The 21447-nt window shown below is 45.7% G+C and overlaps 1 protein-coding gene across 2 annotated transcripts in view; it reads right to left on the bottom strand.

The window, feature by feature from the left end:
- The window catches only part of mdfi (MyoD family inhibitor), a 129827-nt gene that overhangs the window by 68424 nt on the left and 39956 nt on the right, over positions 1-21447 (bottom strand). Inside the window, exon 3 of one of the 2 annotated variants that reach the window (XM_038820990.1) lies at positions 15683-15814. In XM_038820990.1, coding sequence (XP_038676918.1) covers positions 15683-15814 — 132 coding nt within the window. The remainder of the gene's footprint in view (positions 1-15682; positions 15815-21447) is intronic. The other variant, XM_038820991.1, reaches the window with a different exon arrangement.

Here is a 21447-nt window from a genome sequence, read left to right as displayed (position 1 = left end):
ATTACGGCAAAATCTTCCCAGCATGCCCCGAAGGAAAGGATTGGGAGACAATACCGTTCCATAAAACCAGACCTGTCTCAGCAAATTCCTTTGGGGCTACCAGCAGGAATTAGTGATTGTCCGATACTATAATCTAGAAATGTCCTGTTGTTTAAGATGCACAAAACATAAAACTGTTCAGTGTTACTGTGCGGCACCAGCAACTGGCCATGGACGGCTCTAACTGCCACTGTAGTAATAAAATTGCATCAAGTCCAAAAGAATAGAAACGTTTTGTGTTCTCCCCTTCTGCTCCTTCCTGCACTTCGCCCCCGCACCTACCAGAGGTGGAGGCCTTGACTCTGGCTTAGATATAGTTAGACGGACTGTCACCGGCCTCTTATACTCACGCTGATTGTTCGCACATTGAAACCGGATTCCTCTCACTTTACAGTTAGCAATCATTCCAACACTGCCAGGGAAAAGGGGATTTGCAGAACAACATTATATTTTCTTTGGAGAGGTTTGCATTGGTTATGTTGCAATCTGAACAGGGAATGGAATATTTTTGGCATTTACGCTTAAATGGACTGTGGAGTTGGACTGGTTGGGGGGGGGGGGATGTGTCAGGTGATTAGTGGCATATTGTTTCAGCTCCATTACGGTTCAGCGATCCCCACTCTGAGCACAAGATTTGCCTTCTTGTATTGTCATTAAGCACTCTCAGGTCAATTACACCATGGGTTGAGGAGGTAACTCCCAAATTATCAGATAAATGTAATGTACGATTGATGCAGACTAATTCTTCTTCCAACTTAGCAAGTTCTAACCTCAGTTCCAGAACGGAGACATTTCCATATCTTTTCTAAACAGTCCTGTGGCTTCAAGTGAGGGAAATTGTCCAACCAGTAACAATTTGGACTGGATTTTTAAGCTTCCTTCTGTGTTGGAATGGAGGGGATAGGGCTTTAAAAATGGTGGATGAGACCCAATTCTGAGTTTCCCGCTCCCCTTCCTGTTTCCAGAACTCTTTGCCAGTTCAGGATAAGGGTCCCGTCAACAAGCCCACAAGTGGCACACAAACTTTCCTGCTCCATTGTGGGACATTTCAGACTCTCCACAATTTTGATGGAGTGCGGCCGACTTTTGCAGGAGTCATAATTGCCAGCTCCTCAGAGGAGTTGTGAACCCTGGGAGATCACTTCTCTGGAGGGAGGATCCTTTCGACTGGCATGTTTGAAAAGTGTTTTGAAGGTGCGTAATAATCCATTTTTAAGTATTGAGTTATGTGCTTCAGCCTTTTTGTGTGGCCCGTAGTATGCTGGCAATACAGTGATTGATCAGAGGACTCTGCATTTAAAAGTAAAGAGACCATTAAATTGATTAGCACTGTGCAAGGGTTCAGATACATTTGAGTTCTTTCTCCAATGGTTAATGTCCTCTCCTGCATTCTACAGTGTGGGGAATCAGATAGAATGTACATAGGGAATACTGTGGTATGGTTTTCATATTGATTTAGGGCACAATTCAGTGGCATCACCATGCCTGACTTGGTGTCGGGGTGAGGCCGTAGAATCTTGAGAGAGGACTCTTGCGATATTCGCAACCCTCGAAACACGATTCAACAGAATCTTGCAGTGCATCGCAATCTGGATCTTGCTGGGCAAGATCTGGGCATGCATATTTAATTGAGCCATTTGCTTCCACAACTCGAGCCACCTCCTTAGATTGAAATGCAGCAAGCAACTGCGATTTTTTTGTTAACGGCTTTATTTAGCTGCATTTGCACTTTCAGGGATTTATGCATTTGAATTTTTAAGTTTAGGTACTCACATTTCTAAACATCTTTTCATTGAATATATGGTCCCTCTCCTTGTTTTGCATTTGGAACAGCGTCAGTTCTCTACACTGGATTTTAACTGGCATCTACCTGTCCACTCTACTGGCTATGCCATTGTGAAATCTTTGCAATTCTTTGTCTTTGCCAAACCCACTACTTTCGTGTTGTCAGCACACTTTACAGATCACGTTCCTGCTGTCCAGCTCCGATTCCTTGCTAAATGAATTGGAGACTAAACTTAGAACTGTAACACCTCACATACACCATTTTCAACTCTTCTCAATTCCAAACCAAGAGTGGTTAAGATTTACAATGCATTGCCCGAGAGTTTGACGAGAGGCAGATTTAACCGTGGCCTTCAAGAGGAAATTGGAAAGGGAGACAAAATCTTTACAGGGCTATAGGAAAAGGGCCAGGGAGTTTCTCTTGCAGAGAGTTAGCATTGATATGATGGGTCAAATTATCCCATTCTGTACTGTAACCATCCTTTGATTCCATATTTCTAACTATTCATCTCAAACCTTGATTTATGCCGTGTTATCTAACTTTCTATCCATTCTGCTACATTTTCTCATGCGTTGCTCATATGAACACGTTTCCCTTTTTACAAACCTCAGTGACAGCCCATTCAATAATTTCTGCAAATCTATTGGCTATATTTACTGGGTTGTCCACATAAGTCACCACTTCAAAAACACGCTTACATTGGACAAACACAACGAGCCTGTAACAATTCCACACTGCCCACCTTTGATTAACTCATAAATGTTTGCTAACATTCCCTCAAATCATGGAATGCCTGCAGCTGATGCCCGAATAGCTGACCTATCTCTTATCTTCATTCCGGAGAGGAATTAGTACATTTAGCCAATCGTACAATTTAAATTCCGAAGGGCCATTGACGAATTTTAGTAGGACCCTCCACTGCCTTACTTCAATACCACAGGGTCTACACCTATCCACCTTGAGTTCTGCTGATTTATTTCCGAAACCACTTATTTTTCTGTAGATAACAAACAAATGTTTTCTATGTGAGGCCTCCATAGCAAGCTGATAGAAGAGATGCCATTTATCACTCTGCGTTGGATTTAGATTTCTGAAGGTGAAAGCACAGTCGGCATTTCACCCACCCCACTCCCTCAGAGTGCCGGCTTGTAGTAATCCACAGGAGGCAGGAGTTCCGTCACCATACCAATATTTATTTACAACAACGATATTACAGGAGCAGCTACAAACAGTGCTGCTAGCAGTCCAGTCAACTTAAGACTGGCTCACACAGCCTACATAGGTGCTTATATGGGCCCCCTCAATGAGCTTTCATTGAGGGAGCTCATACTCCAATTGGCCAACCAATAAAGCCAATTGAAGTTCATTACATCCCTCCCCCCCCCAAGGTCCGAGGAATTCCTGCCAGCTGGCATTCCTCCGAGCTTCTTCCTGCTCCTCATGTCTGGATCTGTCACCTCTGTGTCGTCCGCCGGGTTGTTCTCCGAAGTGGGCGGGGTGTACCTTATAGGTGCCCGTCTTTTCCTTGACGACCTCCTTGGAAGTTGTTCTTCCTCCTCCTCGGGGAGAGGTGTCGCGGCGGCCTCATCGAACGTGTCCATCTCCGACTCTGACGACTGGATGACGGGGTCTGGAGAAATTGCTCGGGGCTGGGGTGTGGGTATCCTTTCCGGCTGGTCTATCCCAGCTTGAGGCGGTCCTGCTTCGCCTGCCTCCAGGTGTGGTTCCGCTGCCCTTATTTGGTCTAGGTGTTTCTTCAGCACCTTACCTCCTATTGAAACCTCATAGGATATGGGCCCTGTTTGGGACTCTACCGTGCCTTTGACCCACGTTCGTCCATTCCCATAATTCTTGACCCAAACCGGTGCCCCCACCTGGAAATGTCTCTGCTACCGACTATTATCATGCCCCCTGCGTTGGGCCTCCTGTTGTTTCTCCACTTTCCCCGTTAAATTTGGGAAAAGGAGACTCAGCCTCGTTCGCAGCCGCCTTCCCATTAAGAGTTCAGCTGGCGGTATGCCCGTTGTGGAATGCGGTGTGGTCCTGTAATCAAACAGCCAGCGGGAGAGCTTTGTGTCCATTGACGCTGCCAGCTACTTATTGAGTCCCGCTTTAAGTGTCTGGACCGCTCTCTCTGCCAGGCCGTTGGTCGCTGGATGGTAAGGGGCCGTTTTGATGTGACGGACTCCGTTTTCCTTCAGGAATTTTCCAAATTCCCCACTTGTGAATGCCGTTCCATTGTCCGACACCATTACCTCCGGAAGTCCATGTGTTGCAAACGAGGCCCTGAGCTTTTCAATTGTTGATGCTGTGCTTGCATCGGTGGACGTCCAACCATTTGGAGTGGGCGTCCACTATCACCAAAAACATTGAGCCCATGAAAGGGCCGGCGTGGTCAATATGCAGGCGGGTCCACGGTCTGCCTGGCCATTCCCACGGGTGCAATGGCGCCGCTGGTGACACTCTTTGCCCCTGTTGGCACTCCTGGCACCGACGTACCAAGGCTGCTATGTCTGTGTCCAAACCTGGCCACCAAACGTAGCTTCGAGCTAGCATCTTCATTTTAGACACCCGTGGGTGTCCGTGATGTAACTCAGTTAAGATTGCCTGACGGCCCTGAGCTGGGACTATTACCCGGGCTCCCCATAATAGGATACCGTCTTCTACAGTCATTTGGTCCCTTCTGCTCCAGTATGGGTGCATCTTGGGCTCCACTGGTCTTTCCAGTTCCCCTGTTAGCAGTAAATGCTTCATCTTGGCTAAAACTTGGTCTTTTTGCGTCCACAACCGAATATGTTGTGCGTCTACTGGTAGGGTATCCAAAAAATTTAGAGTCATTACTGTCTCCTCTACTTTTGGTATTTGCAGCGGAGTGTCCGGGAGGGGAAGTCTGCTCAAAGCATCTGCATTTGCTACTCGCGTTCCCGGTCTGTGCTCCAGAACGTATCTATACGCCGCCAGTAGCAACGCCCAGCATTGGATTCCAGCTGATGCAATCGGGGGTATTGACTTGTCTTCTTTTAATAACCCTAATAACGGCTTATGGCCCGTCACTATGGTGAATTTCCGCCCGTACAGATACTGGTGAAATTTTTTTACTGCGAATATCACCGCCAGTCCTTCCTTCTCAATTTGGGCGTACTTCCTCTCAGCCATCGCCAAGGTCCTCGAAGCATAGGCTATTGGTCGTTCTTCCCCATTCCTTCCTCTATAGGCTAAGATGGCTCCTACCCCGTAGGGGGATGCATCACAAGTGACCACCAACTCCTTCCTTGGGTCATAATGCTCTAGGACATTTTCGGATGACAGCTGTTCCTTAAAGTCCCTAAATGCTCGGTTTTGGCGGGCGGACCATTTCCATTCTTGCCCCTTTTTTAGTAGCTGGTGGAAGGGTTCTAGGATGGACGCCCTATTTTCAATAAATTTTCCATAATAGGTTACCAACCCTAGAAATGATCGTAACTCCTGCACCGTGGTGGGAGCTGGGGCTTCTTTTATTGCCCTTACTCTGTCTTCTAATGGGTGTAAGCCTGACTCGTCTACTTTATATCCCAGGTACGTCACTTGTGGGGCCAGAAAAACACATTTTTCCCTTTTTAGCCGTACGCCTGTCTTTGCGAAACGCCTGAGCACTTCCTCCGGGTTCCTTAAGTGTTCCCTGTTTGTCCTACCCGTGATTAAGAAATCGTCCAAATAAATCGCCACCTGCGGTAGTACCTGCAGAATATTTTCCATCGTACGCTGGAATATAGCGCAGGCTGATGACACTCTGAAAGGTAGCCTAGTATAACGAAAAAGGCCCTTCAGGGTGTTGATCGTAGCAAACTTCTGGGAGTCCTTGTCCAGTTTTAACTGCAGGTAGGCGTGGCTCATGTCCAGTTTCGTGAACAAAAGCCCACCTGCCAATTTGGCATATAGGTCGTCTATTTTCGGGATTGGGTATTTGTCCAGCAGTGCGTATTTGTTTACCGTCTATTTGAAATCTCCACAGAGAGGTATCGAGCCATCTGGCTTCAAAATTGGTACCACCGGCGCTGCCCATTCCGAGAATTGTACTGGTCTGATAATGCCGTCGCGCCGTAACCTTTCTATTTCGTCATCTACTTTCTTCCTTAATGCAAAAGGTACCGGCCTGGCCTTACAAAATTTCGGAAGGGCTTCTGGGTCCACGTGCAAAGTTGTTTTGGCGCCTATGATTTCCCCCAAACCTTCCTGGAAGACCTCCGGGTATTTTTGGAGTACTCCACTCAACTGCCCGCTTCCACTCTGGAAAATTTTCATCCAATCTAATTTTAGGTCTTTCAGCCAGTTTCGTCCAATTAAGCTCGGTCCAGAGCCCTCTACTATCATCAATGGTAATCTGAGCAATTGTTTCTCATATTCCACGGGTACATGAGTCGTGCCTAGAACTTCCAGGGGTTCCCTCGTGTAGGTTTTAAGTTTCGTCGATGTTTTTGTTAGGGTTAGTGGCCGGAGTCCATCTTTGATTTTTCTAAATGCTGCCACTCCCATTACTGATACGGCCGCACCCGTGTCTATTTCCATTATTGTCGGCCGCCCGTTCACCCGTGGGGTAATCTTAATGGGTTCTGCTTTCTTCGTTGCAATATTATATAATTGTTCCCCTTCGGAGGAGGATGGGGCATCTAGGTTGTGTACTTCCCTGCGTCCCCACCATGCTATTCCTCTTTTGCCACCTCCTTCTAGAGTTTCTGTCGCTGTTACCCCACTCTGTCTGGTGCCAGAAACGGTCCTTCTCTGTTGGGGGAGCCTCAGCCGGTACTTCCCTCTGTCTCCAGATAGTCCTGGCAGACTTGGAGGCAGTTCTGGGTTTACCTTTTTCCCTCTATTCCTGAGAGCAGCTATCTGGTAGCAGGACCCGTTGTGGTAGTCCCTCTCACAGGTATCTACCTCCATTGGCATGCCCTGTAGTTCCTGTGCCCCACTTGCTGCCTTTTCTAGGGACAATGCGAGCTGTAACGCCTGCCTGCAGTCGAGCTCCGTTTCCGCCAACAGGCGTTTCTGTATTGTGAGGTTGTTTATACCACACACTAACCAGTCCCGAAGCATTTCATTTAGCGTCGGGCCGAACTCACATATTTCCGCCAGCCTTCTCAGCGGGTCAAGAAATTTGTGACTGACTCCCTGTCTTCCCGCTTCACTGTGTAGAATCTGTACCTACGCAAAATGAGGGGTGGTTTTGGGTCGTAGTGCTCTTTCAGGAGTTCCGTCACCACACCAATATTTATTTACAACAACGATATTACAGGAGCAGCTACAAACAGTGCTGCTAGCAGTCCAGTCAACTTAAGACTGGCTCACAAAGCCTACGCAGGTGATTATATTGGCCCCTTCAATGAGCTATCATTGAGGGAGCTCATACTCCAATTGGCCAACCAATAAAGCCAATTGGAATTCATTACACGGCTAATAGACAGACGTGTGCATGGGGTTATCCTCTGGCACTAGCAACCCAGAGGACTGGGCAAATCATTCCCAGAAATGTTGGTATCAGAAAAAAGGACAATGAAGTTATTGCATTGTCATAAAAAAACCCAACTGGTTCATTATCATCGAGGAAAGGGAAGCTTCCAACATTACACAGTCTGGCCTATATGCAACTCCAACTTAACAGCAGCCTTCTAATGTGACTGAGAAAGCCCCCACGCTATTTTGTGCAATGAAAGAAGGCACAGTGCAAGAATGAGTAACAAGATATTCATGTTCCAGGGGGAGCAATTTCGCTGCTCGGAATCCTCACAGCAATTTCCAAGCATAAATTTATATCAGCTGTGATATTTTTATACCACAAACAGGAGATTATTTATACGTATGTCTATGCATATCTCAATTCTTTGATTGCTCGGTATTTATTATGGGGGTCTTCCTGCAATAATCTACTCCCATACAGTATTAATCTTTATATTTTCTCAATGTCAATTTTACCCTGGCAGCAATCATTTACATCTAGACCTTCAGGTTGCCAATAGTGAGAACCAACCAGGGATGACTACATCAATTACTGCCTTTTAGAACCCAATTTGATTTTTGAGCTCACTTCATTGCTTTGCACCCCATTGTCTACCGAGAGTTCTGTCATGACATTGCCCCCGTGACGGACACTGTATGTGCCTGCAGGCTGGCTGGTCACTACTCACCATCGGCTGGGTCATATAATAATAGTCAAGCAATTCATTCAGCTTTCTGTCCTTAAGCATCTTTCTGGTAACAGGGTTTATTCACGCAGATCGGTTTGAGAGAATGAGAGTAATTGAAAGCAATGTTAATGAGACCCAGGCTTAACAGTAGGATTTTCTAAGTACCACCATCTGTGACCCTGATTCACAACCAATGACACAGGAATGAGATTGTCAGCATGTGTTTCAACTGTAACCTTTTAACTCACCTGTCCAACAGTTTTCCATGGACACAACCAGGACACAGGGGCTCAAATTCCTGTTGGTGTTTCTGCCCAATTTCAGTTTGGGCCCGAGGTCCGGGATGAATGTAGGAATTTCAGATACATTGTATCATATGTATTTGGTCCAGTAAGGGTTAAATGCCTGGGTTAGTGTGTGTATGACTGCTGCAGTCATGTTTTTTTAAAACCCTGGTTTGCAAGACAGCTAGGCTTGCAAGCTAGGCTTTTGGGGAGCCAGAGGTGCAATTAAAGCATCATAAAAGGTTGGGCTAATGGATTGTTTATATTAAGAGGGTTCCCGGTGAAGTAGTTAATTCGAGACATTGTGTTCAATTTAATGAGATGATGTCGTTAATGGGAGGAGCCAAAGGGCTGAAGCAGTCAGGTGTTAAGAGTCAGAGTTATAGTTTGGGAGCTGGAAGTGTAGCTATGAGGACAGTTTCTCAAGACATAAGCTGAAGATCCTGCATTGTTCCGACAGGGTCAGGTCTTTTTCTTTAAAGCAATCTCAAAAGATCCAGGGATTTCAAGACATCTCTGTCTTGCAAGTATTTTTGAGCCTGCAAATTGTATTTAAAAGTGGCTTGGGATTGGAGATGGTTGTGTTGTTTGAGTGGAAGTAAAGATAGCAGTTAAGGGTTATGGTGTCACTGTATTGATTAGCATTATTTAAGGGGGTAACTGTATAGGTATTTTCTTGTGTGATGTTAAAGATATTTTAATACTGTGTTAGTAATAAGGTTTGTTTCAATATGCCATATTCCTATTTTACGTGAAATCATTCGTGGGGTGAGGTATCCCGTCCTCACTGTCTTACAAAATTAAAATAAAATATTGGGGTGTCTATCCAGTATCCTCGCCACTGTTGGGGTCTGATCTGGGATCGTAATAGGCGACCAGCTGAGGATTTATTCCAGCCATCTCTGATTACCACCGTTATCTGCTGGAAGTAACAATTTAGCCAGAACAAATCATAAGCCTATAGAAAGAGGTGATACTCTGGAGATGTGGAAGCGGAGTATAAAATCACTAAAAGGTGATTCACTCCCCGTAATGGAACATAGAACAGTACAGCACAGAACAGGCCCCTCGGCCCTCGATGTTGTGCCGAGCATTGTCCGAAACCAAGATCAAGCTATCCCACTCCCTGTCATTCTGGTGTGCTCAATGTGCCTATCTAATAACCGCTTGAAAGTTCCTAAAGTGTCCGACTATCACAGAAGGCAGTCCATTCCACACCCTAACCACTCTCTGAGTAAAGAACCTATCTCGGATATCCCTCCTATATCTCCCACCCTGAACCTTATAGTTATGCCCCCTTGTAACAGCTACATCCACCCGAGGATAGAGTCTCGGAACGTTCACTCTATCTATCTGCCTATCTATGGACTGAAAACGATTGTGAAAATTAAAACTCGAGCATGGTGATGAAAATGCTTTGGATTTAACGTGTGGTTTAATTTGTCACTTAATAATCGTGCTGCTGTTCCCAAGCAAATCTCCTCTCTACATTCATCTCTTCAATTTTCAAAGCTGTGTTCCTGCTCCTGAAAAATTCCAGCAAGAAATAATACAAAGGGTGGACTGTCTCCCACAAAAATAGCAGGAGATGTTAGTTCAAATGCTAATTTCAGATTGATAGAATTTTGCAAATTAAGGATATTCAGATCAGCCATGGTCTTGGAAAATAGAAGAACAGGTTCAAGGGATGAAATGATCTCATCCTGCTCCTATCTTCCTCCATCTTAATTCATTTGTTTCCCAATGGGAACTGATGTGTCTTTTGTTGCGTTTCAGTGGTCACCAATTTGGAGCCATTGTTGCTGCCCGTTCTCCCTGAATCCTCCCCACACTCAGTACATTCAGAACAGAACCTGCAATTGACATCACTAATACCCTGGGAGGACCATTATTGTACAAGACCAGAATCTGAACGATCCCCCTCATCAGTTCCTGAAACATTTTTTTGCCAGCACACTTTTACCCCTCATGCCGAATGGATTCCAATTCTCATTTCCCCATTTGACTTGGCTTCTCTCTGATACTTTGTTCAATGGTCAAATTTCACATGCAACTAAATAAATGTTAGCATGGTATTCTATGTGGGAGGGTAACAATGACGAGACAGAGTACAGGAATGAGATAGAGAATCTGGTGAACTGGTGCAACGACAATAATCTCTCCCTCAATGTCAACAAAACAAAGGAGATTGTCATCGACTTCAGGAAGCGTAGTGGAGAACATGCCCCTGTCTACATCAATGGGAACGAAGTAGAAAGGGTCGAGAGCTTCAAGTTTTTAGGCGTCCAGATCACCAACAACCTGTCCTGGTCTCCCCATGCCGACACTATAGTTAAGAAATCCCACCAAAGACTCTACTTTCTCAGAAGACTAAGGAAATTTGGCACATCACCTACAACTCTTACCAACATCTATAGATGCACCACAGAAAACATTCTTTCTGGTTGTATCACAGCTTGGTATAGATCCTGCTCTGCCCAAGACCGCAGGAAATTACAAAAGATTGTGAATGTAGCCCAGTCCATCACGCAAACCAGTCTCCCATCCATCGACTCTGTCTACAATTCCCGCTGCCTTGGAAAGGCAGCCAGCATAATTAAGGACCCCACGCACTCCGGAAATACTCTCTTCCACCTTCTTCCGTCAGGAAAAAGATACCAAAGTTTGAGGTCACGTACCAACCGACTCAAGAACAGCTTCTTCCCGACTGCCATCAGACTTTTGAATGGACCTACCTCGTATTGAGTTGATCTTGTCTCTACACCTTGCTATAACTGTAACATTATGTTCTACAGTCTCTCCTTCCTTCCCTATGTATGGTATGCATTGTTTGTACAGCATGCAAGAAACAATACTTTTCACTGTATGCTAATGCATGTGACAATAATAAATCAAATCAAATCCAATAACACGGCCTATGCCAGTTCTATCGGCACTCAAAATTCTCACACACCTACTTGCCAGCAGAGATGGACAGAGATTAGTGATAGATTCTTGGGATGATTTATCCTTACTGTAGGCTTGTTGTAGCACTCAGGCTGGCTGAGAGTAACCATCCCTGTATAGACCGAGGATTAAAGCTGGCACTTTCCAGCTCAAGTTGGTTCAAAACCATATCAGATGCTGCATTCACCTAATTAGTCATTGTGGGAGCTGCTCCTGTACAAGGAGCTGTTCCTGTGCAGGCTACTACAAAGCACTCGCTAATGTGGCTATAAGTTCCAAAGTTTAACAAAAAGTTTTAAAAGAAACAACAACCTGTTTGGAAACAAAAATGTAATTAATTCATTGAAGCATAGCATGATATGGCACAGAGGGAGTCCATTCTGCCCTTCTTGTCTGTGTCAATTATTTGAAAGAGCGATCATATCAGTTCCAATAGGGCTGACAAGGTTTTCCTTTTCCACTACTTAACCAATTCCCTGTTGAAAGCTATGATTGAATTGACTTCCACCAGTGTTTCAGGCATCGATTTCACAATCACATCTTACAGAGCAGATGAGAGCCCTGACTTCATCTCTGGGTATGTGGAGTTGATGTAGTAGGTTGGAACATGTGGAGTTGATGCTGTAAGTTGGAACATGTGGAGTTGATATTGTATGTTGCAACATGTGGGGTTGGTGTTGTAGGTTGGAACATGTGGGGTTGATTTTGTATGTTGGAACATGTGGGGTTCATGTAGGTTGGAACATGTGGAGTTGATGATGTTGGTTGGAACATGTGGAGTTGATGCTGTATGTTGGAACATGTGGGGTTGATGCTGTATGTTGGAACATGTGGAGTTGATGCTGTATGTTGGAACATGTGGAGTTGATGCTCTATGTTGGAACATGTGGAGTTGATGCTGTAGGTTGGAACATGTGGAGTTGATACTGTATGTTGGAACATGTGGAGTTGATGCTGTAGGTTGGAACATGTGGAGTTGATACTGTATGTTGGAACATGTGGGGTTGATGCTGTATGTTGGAACATGTGGGGTTGATGCTGTATGTTGGAACATGTGGGGTTCATGTAGGTTGGAACATGTGGGGTTGATGTTGTATGTTGGAACATGTGGGGTTGATGCTGTATGTTGGAACATGTGGAGTTGATGCTGTATGTTGGAACATGTGGGGTTGATGCTGTATGTTGGAACATGTGGGGTTGATGCTGTATGTTGGAACATGTGGGGTTGATGGTGTATGTTGGAACATGTGGAGTTGATGCTGTATGTTGGAACATGTGGGGTTGATGCTGTATGTTGGAACATGTGGGGTTGATGCTGTATGTTGGAACATGTGGGGTTGATGTAGTAGGTTGGAACATGTGGAGTTGATGTTGTCTGTTGGAACATGTGGGGTTGATGTTGTAGGTTGGAACATGTGGAGTTGATGTTGTATGTTGGAACATGTGGGGTTGATGTTGTAGGTTGGAACATGTGGAGTTGATGTTGTCTGTTGGAACATGTGGGGTTGATATTGTAGGTTGGAACATGTGGAGTTGATGTTGGAACATGTGGGGTTGATGCTGTATGGTGGAACATGTGGAGTTGATGCTGTAGGTTGGAACATGTGGAGTTGATGCTGTAGGTTGGAACATGTGGAGTTGATGTTGTATGTTGGAACATGTGGAGTTGATGCTCTATGTTGGAACATGTGGGGTTGATGCTGTAGGTTGGAACATGTGGGGTTGATGCCGTATATTAGAACATGTGGAGTTGATGCTGTAGGTTGGAACATGTGGGGTTGATGCTGTATGTTGGAACATATGGGTTGATGCTCTTTGTTGGAACATGTGGGGTTGATGTTGTATGTTGGAACATGTGGGGTGGATGATGTATGTTGGAACATGTGGGCGGATGATGTATGTTGGAACATGTGGGGTTTAATGCTGTATGTTGGAACATGTGGAGTTGGTGTTGTATGTTGGGACGTGTGGAGTTGATGATGTATGTTGGAACATATGGGGTTGATGATGTATGTTGGAACGTGTGGAGTTGGTGTTGTATGTTGGGGCATGTGGAGTTGTTGGATATGATAAGAAGGTGGGTTGGTGGCCCTGAGCTTTCTGGGTGATGTAGGATTGAGGGAGAAGATGGAGGTAGGGGAGTAGAGGAATATGGGTAAACTGACCCGTCAAATTGTGCAGAATCTTCGGGTTCATCACCTTTTCCGACTAAAAAAAAATGATTTTTGTTCTTTTTTCACACATATCATCTTTGAATCAGTTCAATTGCTTCTCTGTCATGAATTAACACTTATACAGTGCTCTTTTAATAAACACTGAAATTTAATCACAATCCACATCAACTATCCACTTTATTCATGTGAAGCTTTGACATTTCCAATAATGTTCACAATAGGTTCACTTTTCCATCTGTCCCCACCAGTTAAGATGCTTTTATAGGATGTGTTTGACTGGCAAAGCGTCTTCTCTCTCTCTCTCTCCCCGCAGCTTTGACTGGCAAAGCGTCTTCCTCTCTCTCTCTCCGCAGCTTTGACTGGCAAAGCGTCTCCTCTCTCTCTCCGCCGCTTTGACTGGCAAAAGCGTCTTCTCTCTCTCTCCGCAGCTTTGACTGGCAAAGCGTCTCCTCTCTCTCTCCGCAGCTTTGACTGGCAAAGCGTCTCCTCTCTCTCTCCGCAGCTTTGACTGGCAAAGCGTCTTGTCTCTCTCTCCGCAGCTTTGACTGGCAAAGCGTCTCCTCTCTCTCTCCGCAGCTTTGACTGGCAAAGCGTCTCCTCTCTCTCTCCGCAGCTTTGACTGGCAAAGCGTCTTCTCTCTCTCCCCGCAGCTTTGACTGGCAAAGCGTCTCCTCTCTCTCTCCGCAGCTTTGACTGGCAAAGCGTCTTGTCTCTCTCTCCGCAGCTTTGACTGGCAAAGCGTCTTCTCTCTCTCCCCGCAGCTTTCAGTTGAAATCATTGTGGAACTGTGGCATTTGTATTGAGCAATAGAAGCCAGATGTTGGCAGTCCGCGGCCCAAGGATTATTTTGAGAGTAAAACAGCTTCATTGAGCTGCATTGAACTGCTTTGCCCAGCTTCTCTTAGAGAACACTCTTTCAATTTCAAGGCATTCGCCAAATCAAGAGGCACAACACACCCTGCACCTAAACCTCCAGGCAGGCAATGTCAATCTTAAGGGGGTGTGTAAAAACAAAGTGTCACTTTCTCACTCCCTCTATTCCTTCTACCCTCCATCTCTAAAACACTCCTTCTGTTATTCCCTTCACACCCACCCTCTCACACACTCATCCTCCCACTCACCCCCCTCTCTCACTCATCCTCCCTCTCACCCCCCTCTCTCACTCATCCTCCCTCTCACCCCCCTCTCTCACACACACACCCCTCTCTCACACACACACACACCACTCTCACACACACATACCCTCCTCACACCCACCCTCTCACACACTCATCCTCCCTCTCACCCCCCCTCTCTCACACACACACCCTCTCTCACTCACACACACCCTCTCTCACACACACATACCCTCCTCACACCCACCCTCTCACACACTCATCCTCCCTCTCACCCCCCTCTCTCACACACACACACCCTCTCTCACTCACACACACCCTCTCTCACTCACACACAAGGCACCCTCTCTCACTCACACACACCCCTCTCTCACTCACACACACCCCTCTCTCACTCACACACACCCTCTCTCTCACTCACACACACACACATCCTCTCTCTCTCACTCACACACACCCTCTCTCTCACACACACACACCCTCTCTCACACACACACACCCTCTCTTGCACACACATACCCTCTCTCACACTCATCCTCCCACTCACCCCCCTCTCTCACACACACCCTCTCTCTCACACACACACACCCTCTCTCTCACACACACACACCCTCTCTCTCACACACACACCCTCTCTCACACACACACACCCTCTCTCACACACACACACACCCTCTCTCACACACACACACACCCTCTCACACACACACCCTCTCTCTCACACGCCCTCTTTCTCTCACACCCTCTCTCTCTCACACAGACACACCCTCTCTCACACACACACACCCTCTCTCTCTCACACAAACCCTCTCTCTCACACACACACCCTCTCTCACACACACACACACTCTCTCTCACACATATGCAGCCTCTCTCTCACACACACACACACACACTGCCTCTCTCTCACACACACGCAGCCTCTCTCTCTCACACACACACACACACACTCTCTCACACATATGCAGCCTCTCTCTCATACATACACACACACACACATCCTCTCTCTCTCATACACACACACACCACCTCTCGCACACACTCACCCTCTCTCACACATTTGTATCAGTCAAGGGAACAGAGTTTTTGTTCTCTATCTCCCCTATTCGAAAATTAGGATATATTTTAAACCTTCATCATCTCTCTACTTTGCCTGAATATGACAAGCAATTGGACTTACATATGATAGCATGTACTGTGGAACTGTGACCCCCTGCTTTGTTCTCTACCTCCTGTGGAGCTGTCTGCTCCTTGACTGGTGCTGTGTCCTCTCTCGACAGCATGTGATCTTCTGTGCATTCATTTTCATCATCTGCAATAAGAATAAATCTCCTGTTATAACCAATATCCCGAAAAACAGATTCTCAGCTAATTTTCACTGTACGGCTTGTGCGTGTGTGAGCTTGCATGTTTCCCACATTCCAACAAAGACCCTGCTTCGAGAGAACTTCACCTGGGGACTTCCTGCTGTAGAAATATACTTCATTTCTTTTAATTATGGTATATCAACGTGTCATGATGAAATGAGAGAGGAAGATCATTTGAATTCGCCTGTGGTTGGATGAACCCATTTGACACCATAGTCCACATTAAAGTCCAGCTGGACAGCTAAGTGATACAGATGTTCCTTGACACAGATGTTTACCAAAGACTATTCAGTCCTTGCGTTAAAAATATGGAAATCTGTGTGCATATTTTTTGATCAAGTAAAACTCCTAACCAAAATGCTCCTATTTATTTCCGAATCTAACTACTGTAACAACTCAAATTCCAATGCTGAAATAGATCCAATTAACGTTTTTACACCAGAAATCATCCGACCCTCATTTCTCAGAAGGACGAGGGAACTTTCACACACTCGGTCATGTCTGAGGAAAGCCAAAAGGTTCAACTGCAGAGAGCAGAAACATTCTAAAAACAGTTTCTTGCTCTGCGAAACTCTTTGGGCTGAATGCTAAATAAACACACCAATGACTCAAACCATTGAAAACGTTCCTGCGTTAGAGGTTTGTGTGGAATTGACAGACGGGGAAAGTCAGCAGTTTGCGAAGTACAATCAATTGCAATGCTAGGACTGACCTTTAAAATCTCTCCAAATGGTCTTTAGTAACTCTGGTGTCGGAGGCAATGAGCGTCCCTTGCATCCAGCATTACAGTGGGAAAGACTGTCTAAGTATTTTCCTCTTCGAATGGTGTTTCAATTCACTTTTCCATGTATCTGCCAGCAAACACATTCCGAGCCAGGCCCCAATGTGTGTGATAATTCCAAATGAATAAGAAAATGAGCCGGGAATTCAGCCCATCTCGATCCTAACCCAAAACCCACCCAGAAATCCGTCTGGTAATGACCACAACACTGGAGAATATAATAATACTTTATTAGTGTCACAAGTAGGCTTACATTAACACTGCAATGAAATTATTGTGTAAATCCCCTCGTTGCCTGTTCGGGTACACAGAGGGAGAATTCAGAATGTCCAATTCACCTAACACTACATCTTTCGGGACTTGTGGGAGGAAACCGGAGAACCCGGAGGAAACCCACGCAGACACGGGGAGAATGTACAGACTCCGCATTCTCCGGGCTACCAGCAAGGTACCAGGCCGGGAATCAATCCCTGGCGCTGTGAAGCAACCATGCTAACCACTGTGCTATTGTGCCGCCCATATCAGGGCCTCATTGATTATGCTGAAACACAAAAGAACAAAAGGTTGGATTATCTATTGAAAGGTGGCAGCACGGACAGACTGTGCCAGAACACAATTCGCGATTTACACCTCCGGGGGGAGGCAACTTGGAACCGGGAGGGACCGATTCAGTTAAATCAGGTTGACAATCCCTGATCCTTTTCACCAGTCTGGGCTCAATAAAATCTGAGACGGATCTGCAGGTATCAATTATTGTTTTATTTCCACCAGCTTGCAAGGCCGACTCACTCGTGGGACCTGAGAACACGCAGCTGTCTTCTAGAGCTCTCAAACGTTAGTGAGGGAGAGAACAAAGAAATCACAGCACATATGATGAGGGAAGGGCTGTAGATGTCATATACATGGACTTTAGTGAGGCGTTTGATAAGGTTTCCCATGGCAGGTTGATGGAAAAAGTGAAGTCGTATGGGGTTTCAGGGTGTACTAGCTAGATGGATAAAGAACTGGCTGGGTAACAGGAGACAGAGAGTAGTGGTGGAAGGGAGTGTCTCAAAATGGAGAAGGGTGACTAGTGGTGTTCCACAGGGATCCGTGCTTGGACCACTGTTTGTTTGTGATCTACATAAATGACCTGGAGGAAGGTATAGGTGGTCTGATTAGCAAGTTTGCAGATGATACAAAGATTGGTGGAGTTGCAGATAGCGAGGAGGACTGTCAGAGAAAACAACAAAATATAGATAGATTGGAGAGTTGGGCAGAGAAATGGCAGATGGAGTTCAATCCAGGAAAATGCGAGGTGATGCATTTTGGAAGATCAAATTCAAGAGCGGACTCTACGGTCAATGGAAGGGTCCCGGGGAAAATTGATGTACAGAGAGATCTGGGAGTTCAGGTCCATTGTACCCTGAAGGTGGCAACGCAGGTTGATAGAGTGGTCAAGAAGGCATACAGCATGCTTGCCTTCATCGGACGGGGTATTGAGTACAAGAGTCGGCAGGTCATGTTACAGTTGTATAGGACTTTGGTTAGGCCACATTTGGAATACTGCGTGCAGTTCTGGTCGCCACATCACCAGAAGGATGTGGATGCTTTGGAAAGGGTGCAGAGGAGGTTCACCAGGATGTTGCCTGGTATGGAGGGTGCTCGCTATGAAGAAAGGTTGAGTAGATTAGGGTTGTTTTCATTGGAAAGACGGAGGTTGAGGGGAGGCCTGATTCAGGTCTACAAAATTATGAGAGGTATGAACAGGGTGGATAGCAACAAGCTTTTTCCAAGAGTGGGGATGTCAGTTACAAGGGGTCACGATTTCAAAGTGAGAGGGGAAAAGTTTAAGGGAGATGTGTGTGGAAAGCTTTTTACACAGAGGGTGGTGGGTGCCTGGAACGCTTTACCAGCAGAGGTGGTAGAGGTGGGCACGATAGCATCATTTAAGAGGCATCTAGACAGGTATATGAACGGGCGGGAACAGAGGGAAGTAGACCTTGGAAAATAGAAGACAGGTTTAAATAAAGGATCTAGATCGGCGCAGGCTGGGAGGGCCGAAGGGCCTGTTCCTGTGCTGTAATTTTCTTTGTTATTTGTTCTTTATATTGATTGAATCACATCAAGATTCGCATACAAGCTTCCCATTGGTCATTCTATACACCTTCTGACCTGGCCATATATCCTGATTGGCTGACTTCACATTTCCCAATCCTGGGCCTCTTGTTACCCAGCATCCTTTTCACCACTCTCTCCATGAGGCAAAGCTCCCCTCCCCCCTTTACTAGCAATGCTGTGCTCATCCCTTTGTTCTCTGTCTGTGAACTCACCATCTGTGACCCTCAGGGTCCTACTGTCTATCATATTCGTTTGTTCACTTCCTCAAGGTCGACATGGCTCATGGAGAGTTTTGGGGGCAGGATGGGAATAGTGAGATATGTGGCAGGGCGGGATTCGAGGGATCCGGCGAGGGGGGGTAAGAATCAGCGTGGGAGGTGGCTCATTTGCAATATAAACACCAACATTGACGAGCTGGGCCGAATGGCCTGTTTCTGTACTATAGCTTTTTCTTCATTCTAAGTGATTATATGTTTCACCTCAACTTTTTTGCAGACGCTGAATTTTTTGTGCTGTGAAAAGGTTCCGCAGACTGAAGTAACACAAACAGCTTGATGTTTGTGTTCTCGTTATTTATCTGTTTTCTGGTCCAACACTCAGAGGACTGACATTTGTGGAATTGTGACAAAAGCACAAATAAACCAATGTAAATGGGAAGGTTGTGTGTGAGCAATGAGTCATTTAACCTCAAGCATGAGTCTGAGCATGAAGCTGTCTGAATCTAGTCTCCAGGTGTAAATACACAGGCTGCCGTTGGTTACAAGCCCATAGATTGGAGAATCACACAGCAGAGCCCAGTAAACAGATGCAGAGTCTAACCTGAACTATTTTACCACAAGAATATAAGTACAACTAAAACTCAAAATGTTTGAGGAGATCAGAAAGGATAGAATTGGAAAAGGTTGTTTGACCCCCCTGATTGGCCATGTACAACGTTTGCCTTGCTGACTCTGTCTAATTTAGCTAATCTCTGAAGGGAAGTAATGAGCTGCTGGGAAAACATCCAAGGGGCAGGAAAATCTTCAGAATGGTAAAAGGTGGAAATAAAGCTGGGAGTAAGAATAGAACGGGAATTCTTTCAACTCCACTTTAAATCATGGAACAAGTTATTAGGGAAATACACTTGGGTGGACAATACGATTACAGTCAAACAATAATTAGTTGTGTTTTAGGAGAGAGAAAAGGGATATAGGGAAATGGGGAGATTGTGAATGTCTAGCATTGAAGGAGGTGAGTGAGGAGGCGGGTTGAAGGATATGGTGGGTGGATAGGGTTGGGGGAGATGGTGAGGAACATAGAACATAGAACGATACAGCGCAGTACAGGCCCTTCGGCCCATGATGTTGCACCGACAGGTTGAGGGATATGGTGGGTGGATAGGGTTGGGGGAGATGGTGAGGAAGTTGAGTGATATGGTGGGTGGATAGGGTTGGGGGAGATGGTGAGGAAGTTGAGGGATATGGTGGGTGGATAGGGTTGGCGGTGATGGTGAGGAAGTTGAGGGATATGGTGGGTGGATAGGGTTGGGGGAGATGGCGAGGAACGTTGAGGGATATGGTGGATGGATAGGGTTGGGGGTGATGGTGATTATGTGGCTGGTTCTTCTGACTCGTGAAGGAGTTTTTTTTACAGCAATCAGGTGACTTTCATGCTCACTTTTTTCAAGAACCATCTCCCAAACTACCAATTCATGGAACTCAATTTCACAACATGACTTGAACTAATGGCCTCTAGATTGTTAGTTCAATCCCTTAATCACTAGAATAACAAACCGTGCCCCAATTCTGATGCATGCTGACATCACATCACAAGAGCCAGGCTGTTCAGATTCTCTATATTGAGCAGTGGATCTGTCCCAAGGCCTGTGATCATTGGTAGGTTCACTTCACCTGTGACCCCGGACAGAACTGTTGCTTCACATGCCTCTGAACCTGGGTTCAAGATCTTGAACTGTATTCTCTGCGTCATAATATCCACTCATGTATATCATGAGATGCAGACAGGCGGTGATTGGCACAGATGATAACCAATGAACACACACGACACAGAACAACCAATCACCAGACAGGACACCACCACTATAAAGCCCATAGGGCATTAAGGCTCTCCCTCTCTCACAGGACACGGCTAATGAGATAGTCACAGTGCACAGGCCAATGAATATCATCACCATGTGATAGAGAGCTAGTCTGGTCAAGCCAGTAGGAGGTTATCAGTTAGGTTAATAGAGTGTCAACCCACAGCAGATTTTGTACAGTAATCAACAGGTTCAATAAAACAGTGTTGGACCATCTCCTGTGTCGGAAGCCTGTTTCTCGTTTTACTGCATCCAGTTGCAGTCGATGTTAGATCAACACAGATAACACATCACTCTGGTCTTCCAGCTGCTTTCCTTGCTGACCCCAAAAACAAATGTCAGTCAGGCAATACCGCTGGGAGGTTGATTTATTCCAACTTCCAAGCAGCAAAGAAAAGGTTTCTGGTAAAACAATTTTAAAAAACTATTCCACCCAAAATTCCACCCTGGCTTTGAACAGATGTGGCCTTATTGAAATTACAGCTGAAAACTCTACATTTGCAAGTGTGGAACTATCGTTCAGTGGGGCTTTTTCGTATGTTTGTGCTAAAGGGGATGGTGCCAGTACACCCCAACATATCGTTGTTGCATTATCAAGGTGCAACAAGGTGGCAATGGAG

Source organism: Scyliorhinus canicula, chromosome 15 (genome assembly GCF_902713615.1).
Source record: "Scyliorhinus canicula chromosome 15, sScyCan1.1, whole genome shotgun sequence".
Taxonomy (NCBI): domain Eukaryota; kingdom Metazoa; phylum Chordata; class Chondrichthyes; order Carcharhiniformes; family Scyliorhinidae; genus Scyliorhinus; species Scyliorhinus canicula.
Note: the sequence above shows the minus strand (reverse complement) of the source record. Positions and strands in the feature narration are given on the sequence as shown.